Genomic DNA, 15,112 nt, shown 5'->3' on the forward strand with positions numbered 1-15,112 from the left:
CATCTAACACTGTGACTGCTACTGAATAGTTTCTCTGAATAAATGAAAACACACTGTAGAAGTGTGGCCTAAGAGATAACACATACTTGAGGAATTGACCCTTATAAGGAATGGAAATACAAGAGTAGTTTTTCTCCAGATGCTATATGCGAAAACAAATATAAGCAGGAAGCAAACATAAGCTTTTCTCTTGCCCTTCCCAAGTCTGGGAACCAGATTTAGTGAATCAAACAAGACTTGGTAGAATGAATTGGAGCAAAAGCAAACAAAATAAAGGGCAAACCAACCAACTTTCTATAGAGAACTGAAAAGGTAATCAAGACTCTGCCAAGCTCCAAATCTAAACGGCACAGATCTAAATGGCAGAATCTAAATGAGCTCAATAGACGCACAGGTGTTCCCGGAAGTCCCGCCCCTCCGGGAGACACGGTCTGCACGACGGGGCTGGGCTTGTCCGGCTCGACCACGCCCCTCTGTGGGCGGGTGTAAACTGGAGGGCTGCGCAGGAGCTGGCGCACACCCGCCGTTTCCTAGGAGATGAAACACACAAGACGCCGGAGCTTCACACCCGAGCAAAGGAGGTAAGCGGCCGGTGCGGGCAGATAATCACGAGCCGGCTGCGGGGCCTCCACCCTCCGTCCTGCTCAGGCCGAGCCTGTTGTGCGAAGCCGGCCCGGCATGTCCCCTCGACGCCCAGTCCTACCAGGGCCAACCTCCAAAGAGAGAAGGGGCCCCGACACTGGTAGAGGGAGGGGTGGGGGGAGGAGATCCGGGAGGGGCGGGGCGGAGCGGGCAGGAGGGGGTCGGCCTGCGCGGTGCGCTCCGCGCTCTCCGAGGCGCCCTCGGCCACCTGCCTGCGCTCCTAGGCACTGAGCTTTGGTCCCGAGTGGGAGGATGACGGCGGGACATCCATAACCTGAGTGGCCCCGGCCCCCGAACCTCTTCCCCAGGGTCCCTCATGCTCACCTCCCTGTCGCTCCCTCTACTGCTGGGGCCGGAGGGGAAACAAAGTACTTTTAGGAGTGAGGGGCGGGCGGGGGCGGGTCTCCGGAGGGCAGCGAATGGAGTTCAGAACAACCACAAAATAAAAAAGGACAGGGAAGTCTTTTTAACGGCCCGGGTTTGCAGAAAAGGGGTCGGAGCGTCGGTGTAACGAAAAGTTTTTCTTTACTGCAATTAAGACGGGTTGGCAGGCGGGGGGAGCAAAAACACCAGCAAAACTGGTGTTTGGGTTTGTAATCTCAATTCTGAAAGGAAAGAGATTTATGTAACTGTGTTTAGATCACCTTTTCTTAACGAGCAGACATTTGTTCTAATGATAACGGAATTCCATACAGCCAGAGTTCTCAGTCTTATTTGAATCAGACAACCTACTGAGTCAAAATAGTGGTGGAGGCAAGTTACTTTTCAGCCTTTTGAGCTGCGTGGTGGGGAGGGGAGGTATTTTCTCGCAGGGCGGCCGCTTTCTGCCTAAGCGAGGCTGGACTTGGGCAAGGATGTTTGATCTCTTCGTTGGGGTGAGGTTTTTGTTTTTAGTTTTAAAATGATTTGTGAATATTAGCACAAAGCACTAATGCTTTTATATTTTAATACGGAATCTTTGTTTTCCCGTTGTAGAAGCTCCCCTTTTAATTTCTGTCAACATGATTTCGTTTGAAATCATTTTTCTGTTTGGCTTTTTCAACAACTTAGTGATTTTTACGATGTTATTTTAAAAACAAAACAAAACAAGAAAAACGTTAATGCCAACCTTGGAGTAAGTGGTAGATATTACAGTAGGTTCTTCAAAGACAAGTTGGAGACATCCAAAGGGCATCTGTTCGGTGACTGGCCGACTCACTCTCCCTTTGCCCTCTATGTTAATCTCTTTAATCCTATCTAAACCCCTACTTAACTGGCAGAAGCTGTTGAGAATAAAGCTCAAGTTCACAGTAATTGTGCATTTAGATAAAAATATGAAGACTCGAGTGGGAGAGAAGTTATATGGGTATTTATTTAATGCAGGTCTATAATTAAGCCTCTAAATCAGGGGTGGGGAAACTTTATTCTTCCAAGGGCCATTTGGATATTTATAACATCTTTCTCCAGCCATACAGCATTATCAACTTAAAAATTAGCCTGTTATATTTGGGCAGGTTAATTTGGTGAGGCTGTGATGTTAGCTGGTATTGATTTTGTGGGCATGACGTTCCCTACCCCTGCTCTAAATAAATGTTTTTTTCTTTAGATCAGAATATAAGGTGGTTTAACCCATAGGAAAGTACCTAAATATTTTAGCTTGATTGTAGCAAATTCCAAGTTCCTAACAGTTCTGTTAATTAATTGAGGATCATAGTTATATATACTGTACTTGTGTTTTGCCTTATTCCATGTATATGGAAATAAATAAATATGGAAATATTCGTCTACATAAGAAATCATGCTAATACATGCCTATTTTGCAGAATTAGCTTTCCATAGGTCAACAGAGAATATATGTAGCATGTAGAGAAATACTATTGTGTATAATCTGGGGACCCATAGGCAGTCTATGTTTCATATTCTGCTTTTGACTAGTAATCAGTTTAGGACCTTGCTGTGCTACACTAATAAAAGTAGTTGTTTCTGTGAGTAGGTACATGGGAATAATGATTTTTTTAAAAACCCTTATATTTGTGCCTCTTCACATAAGGCCATTGTAAGGGGACAGCTGAAATGGTCAGCATCTCACCCTGGAAAGCTGTTTATTTTATAATTAATATGACTCAAAAGAGGCCTTTCCAAAGTTTTTGTTTGAGAGCATAATATGTAAATTTATTTTACTAAAAGGTCAGGTAGAGTCATATCCATAATCTTCACCACTCCAGCCCCTCAAATTAAAGAAGCTGGGAAATGACCATGTCCCTTGTTTATTCTTCCCTGAATATAAGTATACCTACCCTGTAGCCATTCTCGCTTGGAACAAACTTTGTATTTGGTTGGTTGGCTAGGCTTGGAATGAAGTTTCCCATAGCCACTTTAAAACTGTTTGGGCTTTGAGGCCAAATGCAGAAAGTCATCAGTGACTGAATGATCTGTTGTGTTAATAGTACTGGTGATGGTGGTTCATGGTCTTAATATGGAAGAGAAAAAGGCAATTAATTCCACTTTTACAGGTTGTTAATCACTGTAAGGTGAAGTTTTGACCGCTGTTTCTGGCACACTCCCCTCTGAACTTCTGTTCCCACCTGGGCAGCTCCTTCTTAAATGACCTTCCCAAGGCATATGGTGGTAACGTGAAAATAATGGTTGCATATGAAACAACTTTGCAAAGGAAAGACAATGCTATTATCCTACTAAATGTCTTAAATAATTTTCAGGATAAGGTAAAAAATAACGTTTTCATGAGGGGAGCTAAAGGTAGACACCTTTCTCCCTTACTCACATTTTCTTTCCTCTCAATGTCTCCGGCCTATTGTTTTTACAATGTCCCTCAGGTATAGGATAAGCCAAATGTAGTCCCAGATTTTGTTAATTAGGGAACACTGTACTTTCCAGTTTGTCAGTAGCATCTTGGCGTTTTAAGGTGAGGAGTTGGGTTAGGAATCTTCAAGTGTGGGGTGTGGGGAAGCTTTCATTCTGGGGTTGTTTAGAAATTAGGGACTACAATAAAAAACAACAACAAAACAGCTTCAGGCTAATACAAGTTTAGACTGACTCCATCCTAGATTCTCTGACAGATAGGTTATTTAATCCTTTTGTGTGTTTATTTTATGATTTTACTCTATAGTGGACATAATGGTCTTTTGGACATATGTGTTCTCTGCATTGTTATTTATACAGTAAAACTATAGAGAACACCATTTCCTTAAAAGAAATAGGTGTTTATCACCTTAAATAGGGTAGCTAGAAAAGAATGTCAAGTAATTTAACATGTTGAGAGTAAATTGCAAAATACTGACTTAATACAATTCTAAATGATCAGAAGAAATACATTTTAGTTCATAGTTTAATCATAGCACATAGAACAAAACAACCCAAGAGATCTTTCAGAATTATATTTCTTGCCCTAACTGGTTTTTCTCAGTGGTTAGAACGCCCCCCTTGGACTGAAGGGTCTCAGGTTCAATTTCCGGTCAAGGGCACATGCCTACGTTGCATGTTCGATCCCTGGGCCCGGTCAGGGTTGTTCCGGAGGCAACCAATTGATGTGTCTCTCACATTGATTTCCCTCTTTCTCTCTCCCTCCCTTCAACTCTATCTAAAAATCAATGAAAAAATATCCTCAGGTGAGGATTAACAACAACAAAAAAATTATATTTCCTTATGCAGATAAAGGAAGAATTAGTAAGAGCAAATATATGTTTGGTCAGGTACTCTGCAGAGGAATGTTGCCTTTCTGTATATTAACACCTTCATATTTAGAATATCTATGTATAATGTAAAGGCCACTTGCAAAAAAACTACATAAATAGGGAACCATGTGCTGGCATTTGATAAAACCATTAGCTCAGACATAAGCTGAGAAAAATGAAGGAACCTCTAATAGAACTGGAAACCACTCTCGTGATCTCTTTGTCAAGATCTTGGCCACAGAGTTAGCATAACCTAGATTACTTCCCTTGTGGCTTTGGAGAGGTTATTATCTGAAGTAAAATAAATGATAAATTAATACACACTCCATTTATTGAAACATTCCAGGGTTCTTCCAAAGTTTCCTGTGGACAAATACATTCCTGAATATAGGAAACAACATAGTTTTACTGTATTGTCTACACTTGTTCTTTCTCCAGGAACCCTGTAGTTGGAAGTCTTAGTTACTTTAACAAGTACATCACATCCCTGTTGCTCCTAAATTTATGCGTGTAATAGAAAAGCAATTTCTATGATTTGTTTTGATTTTGATGACATGAAACTGTTACAGCTGAAAGGAAAATAGCCTTTGAATGAAGTACCAAATTATGAAAGGCAGTTTAAAACAACACACTGTTGCCCTGGCCAGTTTGGCTCAGCAGTTAGAGCATTGGCCTGTGGTCTAGAGAGACCCGGGTTCGGTTCCCACGAAGGGCATGTACCTTGGTTGCAGTTTGTCCCCAGCCCTGGTTGGGCTGTACGGGTGGCAGCCACTCGATGTTTCCCTTTCACGTTGATGTTTTTCTCTCTCTGTCTCTCTCCCTCCCACTCTATCTGAACTAAAAACGGAAAAATGTCCTGGATGAGGATAAAAAAAACAAAAACAAAAAAAACCAACACACTGTTTAGCCTTGCCGGTGTGGCTCAGTGGTTGAGCATCGACCCGGGCACCAAGAGGTCGCCAGTTCGATTTCTGGTCAAGGCATATGCCCAGGTTGTGGGCCCGATCCCCAGTGGGGAACATGCAGGAGGCGGCCATTGATGTCCTCTCTCATCGATGTTTCTATCTCCCTTCCGCTCTCTCTAAAATCAATAAAGAAAAAAAAAATTTTTTTTAATAAAATTAAAAATAAACCATACTGTTTATTTTAATGGTGCTAAACATTCTAAGCACAATAGAGACTTTTAAAATGAAAATAAAAATGAAAAATAGGTGTGAATTGAGAAATAGTTTCTTGAAGTGTTCTAAGACAGAACAATGGGAAGAAACCCATGTTGTAATGAAGTACATGCTAAGGCTAGTGCTTTGTTTTTCTGTAATCATAGTAATAAAATCAGAACCTACTGAAACCTGTACCCCTCAAATATGTACAGATCCACAACCCCTTATTTGTAATTTTGAAATCCACAAAGCTCTGAAAGATGAAATTTTAAAAATAAATTTGTGCAAACTAATTTACAACAAAATAGAACCTGAGTGGTTCCGTGAGGCCATTCATAGTCTTTATTTATTTTACTTAGTGTACTTTTTGTACATTTTTCTGTAGGTACATTAAGAGGCTAATGGAAGTCATATGGTATATGCACCATACTACTTTTCTAAAACATGGAAATTCCCAGATTCCAAACAGATCTGGCCTAGGAGTTTCACATAAGGGATTGTGGCTCAAATTAAATATGTTGCTGAAATTGATTCCAAGGATTGATGTAGTAGATGTCTGATTTTCCATGGTCTCATTTGGGATAATACAGATTATATTCAATAACAAAGGAATCATACATATCACTAAGCTGATGTTTATTGAACATTTATGGGATAAGTAGCACAGTACCATGCAAATGAAACATTCACCAAATGAGTATTATTCTGTTATACGTGAATTTCCTTCCAAAAAGCACAGATGATGTACTGACGAATGTTTAACACATTGGTATTGATATTATTTATAATTTTTCCCTGTGCTGTAGATTACCAGTAAATTTTTTGAAGAGATTCTTTTTTTTTTAAATTCCTCACCTGAGGATATATTTTTTTCCATTTATCTTCCGATAGAGTGGGAGGGAGAGAAAGGGAGAGAGAGAGAAACATTGATGTGAGAGAGACACTTGAACTGGTTACCTCCCACATAACCCTGACCAGGGCCAGAGACCAAACCACAACCAAGGTTCGTGCCCTTGACTGGAATCAAACACGAGACTCGTTGGTCCATTGGCTGATACTCTAACCACTGAGCAAACTGGCCAGGGCCGAAGAGATCCTTCAGTGAAAATTTCTTGTATTCTTACTTTTTATAGAGTGTACATAAGAATGGATGTACTGTTTCCGTGCCAGATTCCTTATTGCTGTAGCTCATGAACCTACATAATCTTGGGGAAGAGCCTATGTTTAATGATGACAACCTGTCACCAGTGTAGCAGCGACAGTCTAACAGCAAAAACAAATTAAAATAACACATTTAAATTTATATTCAACAAAGAAACCATTGCAATCAATGATTTCTGCTGCATTATTTTTCCAAGATGAACCGGTATACAACCATGCGACAGCTGGGAGATGGCACCTATGGGAGTGTGCTGATGGGCAAGAGTAATGAATCTGGGGAGCTGGTGGCCATCAAAAGGTACCGTATACCACACTGCACAACTTACCTTTGAAGCTGATCTCTCTTTTCCTTCGTTTGCTTGAGAATACGTGTCTTATTGTAGACGATCATAGAGTTCGGTACATAGAGTATTTATTGAGCGCTGAACTAAGCAGTAAACAAGCTTTTCTCAAGCATTAGTTTCTACTTTATAGCTAAGGAATTTGAGGCACAGAGAGGTCATTAAGTAGTTCATCCAGGACCGTGTAATGAGAGAGCTGCTGAGCGAGGATTTGAATCCAGGCAGTGCAGTTCCACAGCTGCATCCTTTTTTTTTAAATCCTCACTTGAGGACATATTTACTACAGAGAGAGACAGAGTGAGAAAAACCTTCATGTGAGAGAGAAACATTGATTGGTTGCCTCCCATATGCACCCCCATTGGGGATCAGGGATCAAACCTGGAACCTAGGTATATGCCCTGACCGGGAAGGGAACTCTTGACCTTTTGATGCATGAGACAACACTCCAACCAACTGAGCCACACTGGTCAGGACCACAGCTACATTCTTGACTACCATGTTGTGTTGCTAATCTTTATGCTGTCTTTCCTTTCCTTATTTCCTTACCCCTATGTATTATACTTTCGTAGAGGTTCAGATTAATTCCTATAGGAATTAGATTAATAAACAAGGATAACTTTAAGCTTCCTGAGAATCTTATAGAACATCTCAGTAGGAAATTAATTAAATAAAATCAGTAGGGCATATAGGGTTTTTAGTTTTCATAATCCAGCCTTGTAATTTTTATACCCGAAGAAACATTTTTTTAGAACATGAATCCTGCCCAGCTGGTGTGGCTCAGTGGGTTGAGTGTCATCCCATAGAATGAGAGGTCCTGGTTTGATTCTGGGTCAGGGCACATGCCTGGGTTGTGGGCTCGATCCCCAGTAGGGGGTGTTCAAGAGGTAACCTACTGATGTTTCTCTCTCACATCAATGTTTCTCTTCCTTCCTCTCTCTCTCAAAAAAATCAATAAAAAATATTTTTGAAAATTTAAACAAAAACACATGAATCCTTTTTTTTCTTGTCTTCCATTTTACATGGTGATTAAAAATCCATTCATATAAATAATATAATCTCTACTTATGACACATATAGTGGAATTACTTTATTACCCTAAATTCATTTTTTACATATTTATTTCTAATGGTATCCAGCATTAGCATGGAAGAAGGGAAGTAAAGAACAGAATTCAAGAAAGCTATTTCTAAAGTTTGTTTACTTCTGAATTACTGCTGATTTCAATAAATTACTTTATGGGCCTCTTGTTTCAAGTTGAGGTAACGATATATAAGTTGTCAGACAAAACATTTTACTAAATTTGCTACCAAAATTTATCATTTCTTTCCCCACTCCACCTAATTATAGTATTTCATATTTAGCTTTTAAATTCTAGAAAGAGAGGGGGCATTTGGAAGGAGCCCTTGTAGAAAAGCACAGTAAAACTGATTAGAGAAATGTTAGAATTCATCCAGAAGAGAAGATTAATGATGAATTTTTTACTTTTGTGTTAAAGCAGAGTTTCAGATATGACCTAGTTGTGAACTTGTACCAAATAGTCTTGAGATTTATAGAAAGGAGGCGATTTGCTTTTAAGGAGGAGGGAAGAGAGCCATCAGAATGCGCCCAGAGTGAGCTAATAACAGAGTAGGAAAGCCAGTGGTGTAATTCTTGCTTTCAAATCCTCAGTCCCTGTACACTGAACTTGTCCTTTTTCAATTTCAGGATGAAGAGAAAGTTCTATTCTTGGGATGAATGTATGAATTTGAGAGAAGTTAAGGTAAAATTCTAGAGATGAAAGAAATGGAGAAGGCCTTAACTCTACTTCACACCTATCTCATTTCTGAGGAGATTATTTTCTCTGTAGGAAGCAGTACAAAGATAATTCTTTTTCTTACTTTTCCCATTATCTTCCTAAAGTAATTTCTCATTTCTCATCAGAATACCATTGGAGAACAGAGAATAATGACTATACCCTCATATTTGAGAGTACACTCTCACTTTTTAAAAAAATGTTTTTATTTTTTTACTCTCACTTTTTAAAAAATATGTTTTTATTGATTTTTTAGAGAGAGAAAGGGAACATTGATGTGAGAGAGAAACATTGATGTGAGAGAGAAACATCAATCGATTGCCTCTCGTATATACCCCAATCAGGGATTGAACCCTCAACTTGGGCACATACCCTGCAGAAATTGAAACAGCAACCGAGCCACAGTGGGCCAGGACTACTCTCATTTTTAAAAGAGCATTTTAGCCCAGCTGGTGTGGCTCAGTGGTTGGGCATTGACCCATGCACCAAAAGGTTGCCAGTTCATTTTCAGGTCAGGGCACATGCCCAGGTTGTGGGCCCAATGCCCAGTGGGGGCATGCAGGAGGCGGCCAATCCATCTCTCTCATCGATGTTTCTGTCTCTCCCTCTCCCTTCCTCTCTCTCTAAAATCAATAAAGAAAAAATATTTTTAAAAAAATAATAAAAAAATAAGAGCATTTTAACATATTATCAAAGGAAAGACAACTTTTTAAATTACTACATACCATTTCTTTATGTTTTATGCTCTATGACTTGGATAACTTTTTGGAGACTTTTGCATGGGATTTCACATGGTTAAGTCAGAACAAAGATAGACCTACTTAGTAGACTGAGAAAAAAAGCAACAGATTGAAATGTTTCGTAGCTATTGTTGACTTGGTTTATTTTTGCACTTAACATTCATTACTTAAAACAATTTATTGCTTACTTTAAATAGGTGTTCTAAGATGTTTTGAGACATGTAAATATTGTAGATATTTAAATAATTCATTAATGAATTCAGAAGAAATGGAATATTATTTAAGATAATTATCATACCTAGTATTGCTGAGATTTTGCCAACTTTTCTAACTTTGCTGTAAGAATTTTAATGCTTATTTGCTGTGTTGCAGTCTCTGAAGAAACTTAATCATGCCAACGTGATTAAACTAAAAGAAGTTATTAGAGAAAATGACCACCTTTATTTTATATTTGAGTATATGAAAGAAAACCTCTATCAGTTAATGAAAGACAGGTATGTCTGTATTATATGAAAATTGTATTTTTCCCCTATTATCTTCTCCATAAGTTTGCATCCTTTCAACATGTCAATATCTCACACTTTACAATATACAGATTTATTTCTCTAAGAGGTGGATTTAAATTAATTAGTTGTTATCTTCATCAAAGGATAATTTCTAACATTGAAGAACTAGCTATGATATAGCTGCCATTTTTCTGCTATAATCTCTTAACAGTCAAAATAAGTATTTCTATAAACACACATACTATTTATTTTTCTATTTATATTTCTTTTTAAAACAAAAACCTATTTATAGCCCGCCTTGTGTGGTTCAGTGGTTGAGCATCGACCCATGTACCAAGAGGTTGCTGGTTCGATTCCTGGTCAGGGTACCTGCCCAGGATGTGGGCCAAATCCCCAATGAGGGGCATGCAGGAGACAGCCAATCGATGTTCTCTCTCATCAGTGTTTCTCCCTCCCCCTTCCTCTTTCTCTAAAATCAATAAAGAAAAAAAAGATCTATTTTTAATTTTGTTGTTAATCCTCACCCCAGGGATATTTTTTCCATTGATGTAGAGAGTGGAAGGGGAGGGAGAGGGAGAGAGAGAGAGAAACAGAAACATGGATGTGACAGAGACATATCAATTGGTTGCCTCCCGAATGTGCCCTGACTGGGGCTGGGGATTGAAGCTGCAACCTAGGTACATGCCCTTGACCAGGAATTGAACTCCAGACCCTGTGGTGTGCAGACTGATGCTCTATCCACACTGGCCAGGCCTATTTATAATTTAATAGTCAGTAATAAAGCTGGTCTTGGGCAAAGTTGAGAAAATTATCTTCATTGCTCTCCCAAGTGTCTTGTGAAAGGTTAATGAAAGAATGGAGGAAGGAATGAAGTAGCTTTCTAAAAAGGATCTAATAAACTCATTCATTAGAATGCTTAAGTGAATGATAAAACTTAATGTGTTACTCATCCCAAGGAAGTTCTCATTTTAATATTTAACCTATGAACAGAACATATAGAGGGAGAGCTTCAGTCATCTGCCATGAGTTTGGGAAGGATAATATTTTGGAGGTAGTTGCCAGCACATCTGGGGGATTAATGTTTAAAATTTTGCCTGCTTTTATTTTTATTTGCTTATTTTTTTATCCTCACCTGAGGACATTTTTCCATTTTTTGTTCAGATAGAGTGGGAGGAAGAGAGAGGAAGAGAGAGAGAGAAACATCGACGTGAAAGGGACACATCGAGTGGCTGTCACCCGCACAACCCAGCCAAGGCCGGGGACAAACTGCAACCGAGGTACATGCCCTTAGCGGGAACCAAACCCGGATCTCTCTGGGCTGCAGGCCGATGCTTTAACCGCTGAGCTAAACTGGCCAGGGCAAATTTTGCTGGCTTTTAAAGCTAGAGTTGAACAAAAGATCTTCAGATACTTCAGAAATAAATTTCCCAGTAGAATGATGTTGATTTCTTTCTCTACTTCTTTCATACATACACTTACCCACTCAAGGCCTCAGGATGGTGAGTGAGTTTTTCTTTAATCATTATTTTTCCTTCTTTTAAAAAAATACTTATTGAATGCCTGTGATGTTCCAGGCTGATATTATAACAGCAATAGCAGTTAAAATAAAAAGTAAAGAAGATTTCTATCTCCCATATCAGTGCTTATTTTCTAGAATTCTTTCTAGCCCTTCCATAAAGGCATACATGCTTTTTGGAGTTGTAATTTTAGTAGTGATACATTATTTTAATTTGTTCACTTACAGGCATTTTTAAATGCTGATATATAATATTTATAATTACCATAGTATGTTCTGTTAAATGACTATACCAAGCTTCAGTTAGCGCTGAACTATTTTAAAAAAACTGTCAATGGGACTTCCGGTCAAGATGGCGGGTAGGTAAACGCAGTATCTCGTCCTCCCACAACCACATCAAAGTTACAACTAAACTACAGAACAACCATCATTCAAAACCGCCTGAAATCAAGCTGAATGGAAGTCCTACAACTACGGAATTAAAGCAGCAGCCACATCCAGACTGGTAGGAGGGGCAGAAGCGGATGGGCTGGTCCCACACCCACGTGTGGCGGATAAAAATCAGGAGGCTCCTGCGGCTGGGAAGGTTCTTCCTGAGGACTGAGGGGTCCCCATCCCACACCAGGTGCCCCGCTCAGGGTTCCAGTGCCAGGAAGAGAAGTCCCCATAACTTCAGGCTGGAAAAACCAGCGGGAACTGAGGCTCAGGGATGCTGAAGCGGCTGGAGCCCCAGGCAGCTCCTTAAAGGGCCCGCGCACAGACTTATCGGACTCTCTCCCTCTAAGCTTGGAGAGGAGGCAGCTCAAGGGGCACCAGAGACATACAGGGAAGAACTGAGCTGTTTGGCACTGGAGCGAAGGCTGGAGACGGGGCTTTCTCCGGGGCAAATGGGCTGTCAGAGGCCTTTGTTCCTTTGGTGAGCCCTTCCCTGGGGCGGCAGACAGAAGCCATATCTGGGACTCCAGCAACCTGGCTCACACTGGTAGCCCCGCCCTGCTGACTCCCTGAGGCCCCACCCCGCCCCACCCAACTTTCAGGCCCACCCAACTTTCAGGCCCACCCAAGCTGTTGCCACTTGCTTAACCATAGGATTGGCCTGTCTTGGATCCTGCTTCAGGTTTTTCCTAAATTCTTTCCAACGAGCAGCATCTGGTCTCAGCTAGCCCCATACCTCTCGTTAAGTAATACACTGAAACAAACATAGGGAGGCAGCCAAAATGAGGAGACAAAGAAACAGGTCCCAAATGAAAGAACAGAACAAAACCCCCAAAAAAGAACTAAGCGAAATGGAGATAAGCAACCTAACAGATGCTGAGTTCAAAATACTGCTTATAAGGATGCTCAATGAACTTAGTGAGAACCTCAGTGAACTTAGTGAGGGCCTCAAGAGCATAAAAACGGACCAGTCAGAAATCATGGATGCACGGTCAGAATTGAAGGAGGCATTAACTGAAATAAAGAATAATTTACACAGCTTCAATAGTAGAGTACATAAATCCAAGGAGCAAACCATTGATTTGGAATATAAGGAAGCAAAAAATGCCCAATCAGAACAGCAAAAAGAAAAAAGAATCCAAAAAAATGAGGATAGTGTAAGAAGCCTCTGGGCCAACTTCAAGCGTGCCAACATTCGCATTTTGGGGGTGCCAGAAGAAGAGGGAGAACAAGAAATCAAAAACCTGTTTGATCAATAATGGCAGAAAACTTTCCTAACTTGGTGAAGGAAACAGACATAAAAGTCCATGAAGCACAGAGAGTCCCAAACAAGATGAACCCCAAGAGGCACACACCAAGACACATCATCATCAAAATGCAAAAGGTTCAAGACAAAGAGAGAATCCTAAAAGCAGCAAGAGAAAGGCAGCTAGTTACCTACAAGGGAGTTCCCATAAGGCTGTCAGCTGATTTCTCAAAAGAAACTTTACAGGCCAGAAGGGAGTGGCAAGAAATATTCAGAGTGATGAAAAGCAAGAACAACCAAGATTACTCTATCTTGCAAAGCTGTCATTTAGAATCGATGGTCATATAAAGACTTTCCCAGACAAGAAAAATTTAAAGGAGTTCATCACCATCAAACCGTTATTATATGAAATGATGAAGGGTCTTTTTGAAGAAAAAGATAAAATATATGAACAAACAAAATGGCAATGAATACATATCTATCAACAATGGAATCTACAAACAAAATGAACAGGTAGAACAGAAACATTCTCATAGATACAGAGAACATTTTCTTGGTTGCCAGTTGGGAGGGGGGTTGGGGGAATGGGTGAAAAAGGTGAAGGGATTAAGTACAAATTTATTGCTAGACTGACAAACCTCAAAGGGAAAGGGGTTGGGAAGAAATAAACCAAAGAACTTATATGTATAACCAATGGACACAGACAATAGTGTGGGAAAAGGCGGGTGGGGGGCAAGGAGTGGGGAGGAGGGGGTCAATGGGGGAAAAATGTGGAACATCTGTAATACATTTTACATTCAACAATAAAGATTTAAAAAAAAACTGTCAATGGGAAAATAGGTAATACAGTGCATAATGTTGATAGAATTACCTTGTAGTCATTAAAAATGATAATTATAAACATTATGAAAATGCTTATAAGTAGATAAAAAACAGAAAGCAAAGTTGTATTTATGTAACATCGACACGTAATTTAAAAATTACACATGCAAATGATTAGGATTAGATTAGAATACTGAACAATCAAAATAGTTTCTTGCCCTGGCCGGTTTGGCTCAGCGGTTAGAGCATCGGCCTGCGGTCCTGAGAGACCCGGGTTCGGTTCCCGCTAAGGGCGTGTACCTCGGTTGCAGTTTGTCCCCAGCCCTGGTCAGTTGGCAGCCGCTCGATGTGTTCCTTTCACGTCGATGTTTCTCTCTCTCTCTCTCTCTCTCTCTCTTCCTCTCTCTCCCTCCCACTCTACCTGAACAAAAAATGGAAAAATGTCCTCGGGTGAGGATAAAAAAAAAGTTTCTTAATAGGAGGTGAGATTATGGGTAATCTTAACTTTTTGGCTTTTGATAATAATTTATGCTGTTTAAAATATATGAAATGATAAACATGCATGATCTATCAAGATATAACTCTTGAAGAAAATGAAATTAAGTACATAGAAATATATGTCAGTTGAAGTGTTTAATGTAATAGCAAATGAATACTAAAAGAATCAACTTCAGAATTTCATGATTCAATTCAGGATTTCTAAATTAAATGGAAATAAAAGTGATATTATTTAGAAAATTTTTCAATGTCAAAGGTATACATTTAGCCATTAGCAAGTGTATATGGTAAAGGGCTGTTTGAGGTTGAGTGGCAGTTTCACACACTGTTTTTAGTAGCGTAACTTCCTGAAACATTGTTTTGAGGATCCAGATTAATTTAAAAGCCTTTTCTATTCAAGTGACTTTTCCATTTCAGTTGGAGACCAATATACACTAACCTTTGTCCTGATACTATAAACTGTACCTTCAGCATATAGCATTCTTTTTGCAAATTTAAATTTTTGGCAAGGATAAAAATATTTTGTTTCTTTTGAAATCTATAGTTTATGAAAGTCAGTTTTAAAAATAGTTCAATAATATA

General features: G+C 39.6%; 1 protein-coding gene across 4 annotated transcripts in view; it reads left to right on the forward strand.

The window, feature by feature from the left end:
- The first annotated feature begins 515 nt into the window (after nt 1-515).
- Nucleotides 516-15,112, forward strand: part of MAK (male germ cell associated kinase) — a 65,436-nt gene continuing 50,839 nt past the window's right edge. For all 4 annotated transcript variants that reach the window (XR_004959018.1, XM_036257381.1, XM_036257380.1 and 1 more), the window contains exons 1-4: nt 516-581; nt 6,832-6,932; nt 8,680-8,734; nt 9,880-10,001. Coding sequence is in view for 3 of the 4 variants with exons in the window: in XM_036257381.1 (XP_036113274.1) it covers nt 6,832-6,932; nt 8,680-8,734; nt 9,880-10,001 (278 nt within the window). In the remaining variant the exon portion in view is untranslated. The remainder of the gene's footprint in view (nt 582-6,831; nt 6,933-8,679; nt 8,735-9,879; nt 10,002-15,112) is intronic.

Source organism: Molossus molossus, unplaced genomic scaffold, assembly GCF_014108415.1.
Source record: "Molossus molossus isolate mMolMol1 unplaced genomic scaffold, mMolMol1.p scaffold_m16_p_12, whole genome shotgun sequence".
NCBI classification, from domain to species: domain Eukaryota; kingdom Metazoa; phylum Chordata; class Mammalia; order Chiroptera; family Molossidae; genus Molossus; species Molossus molossus.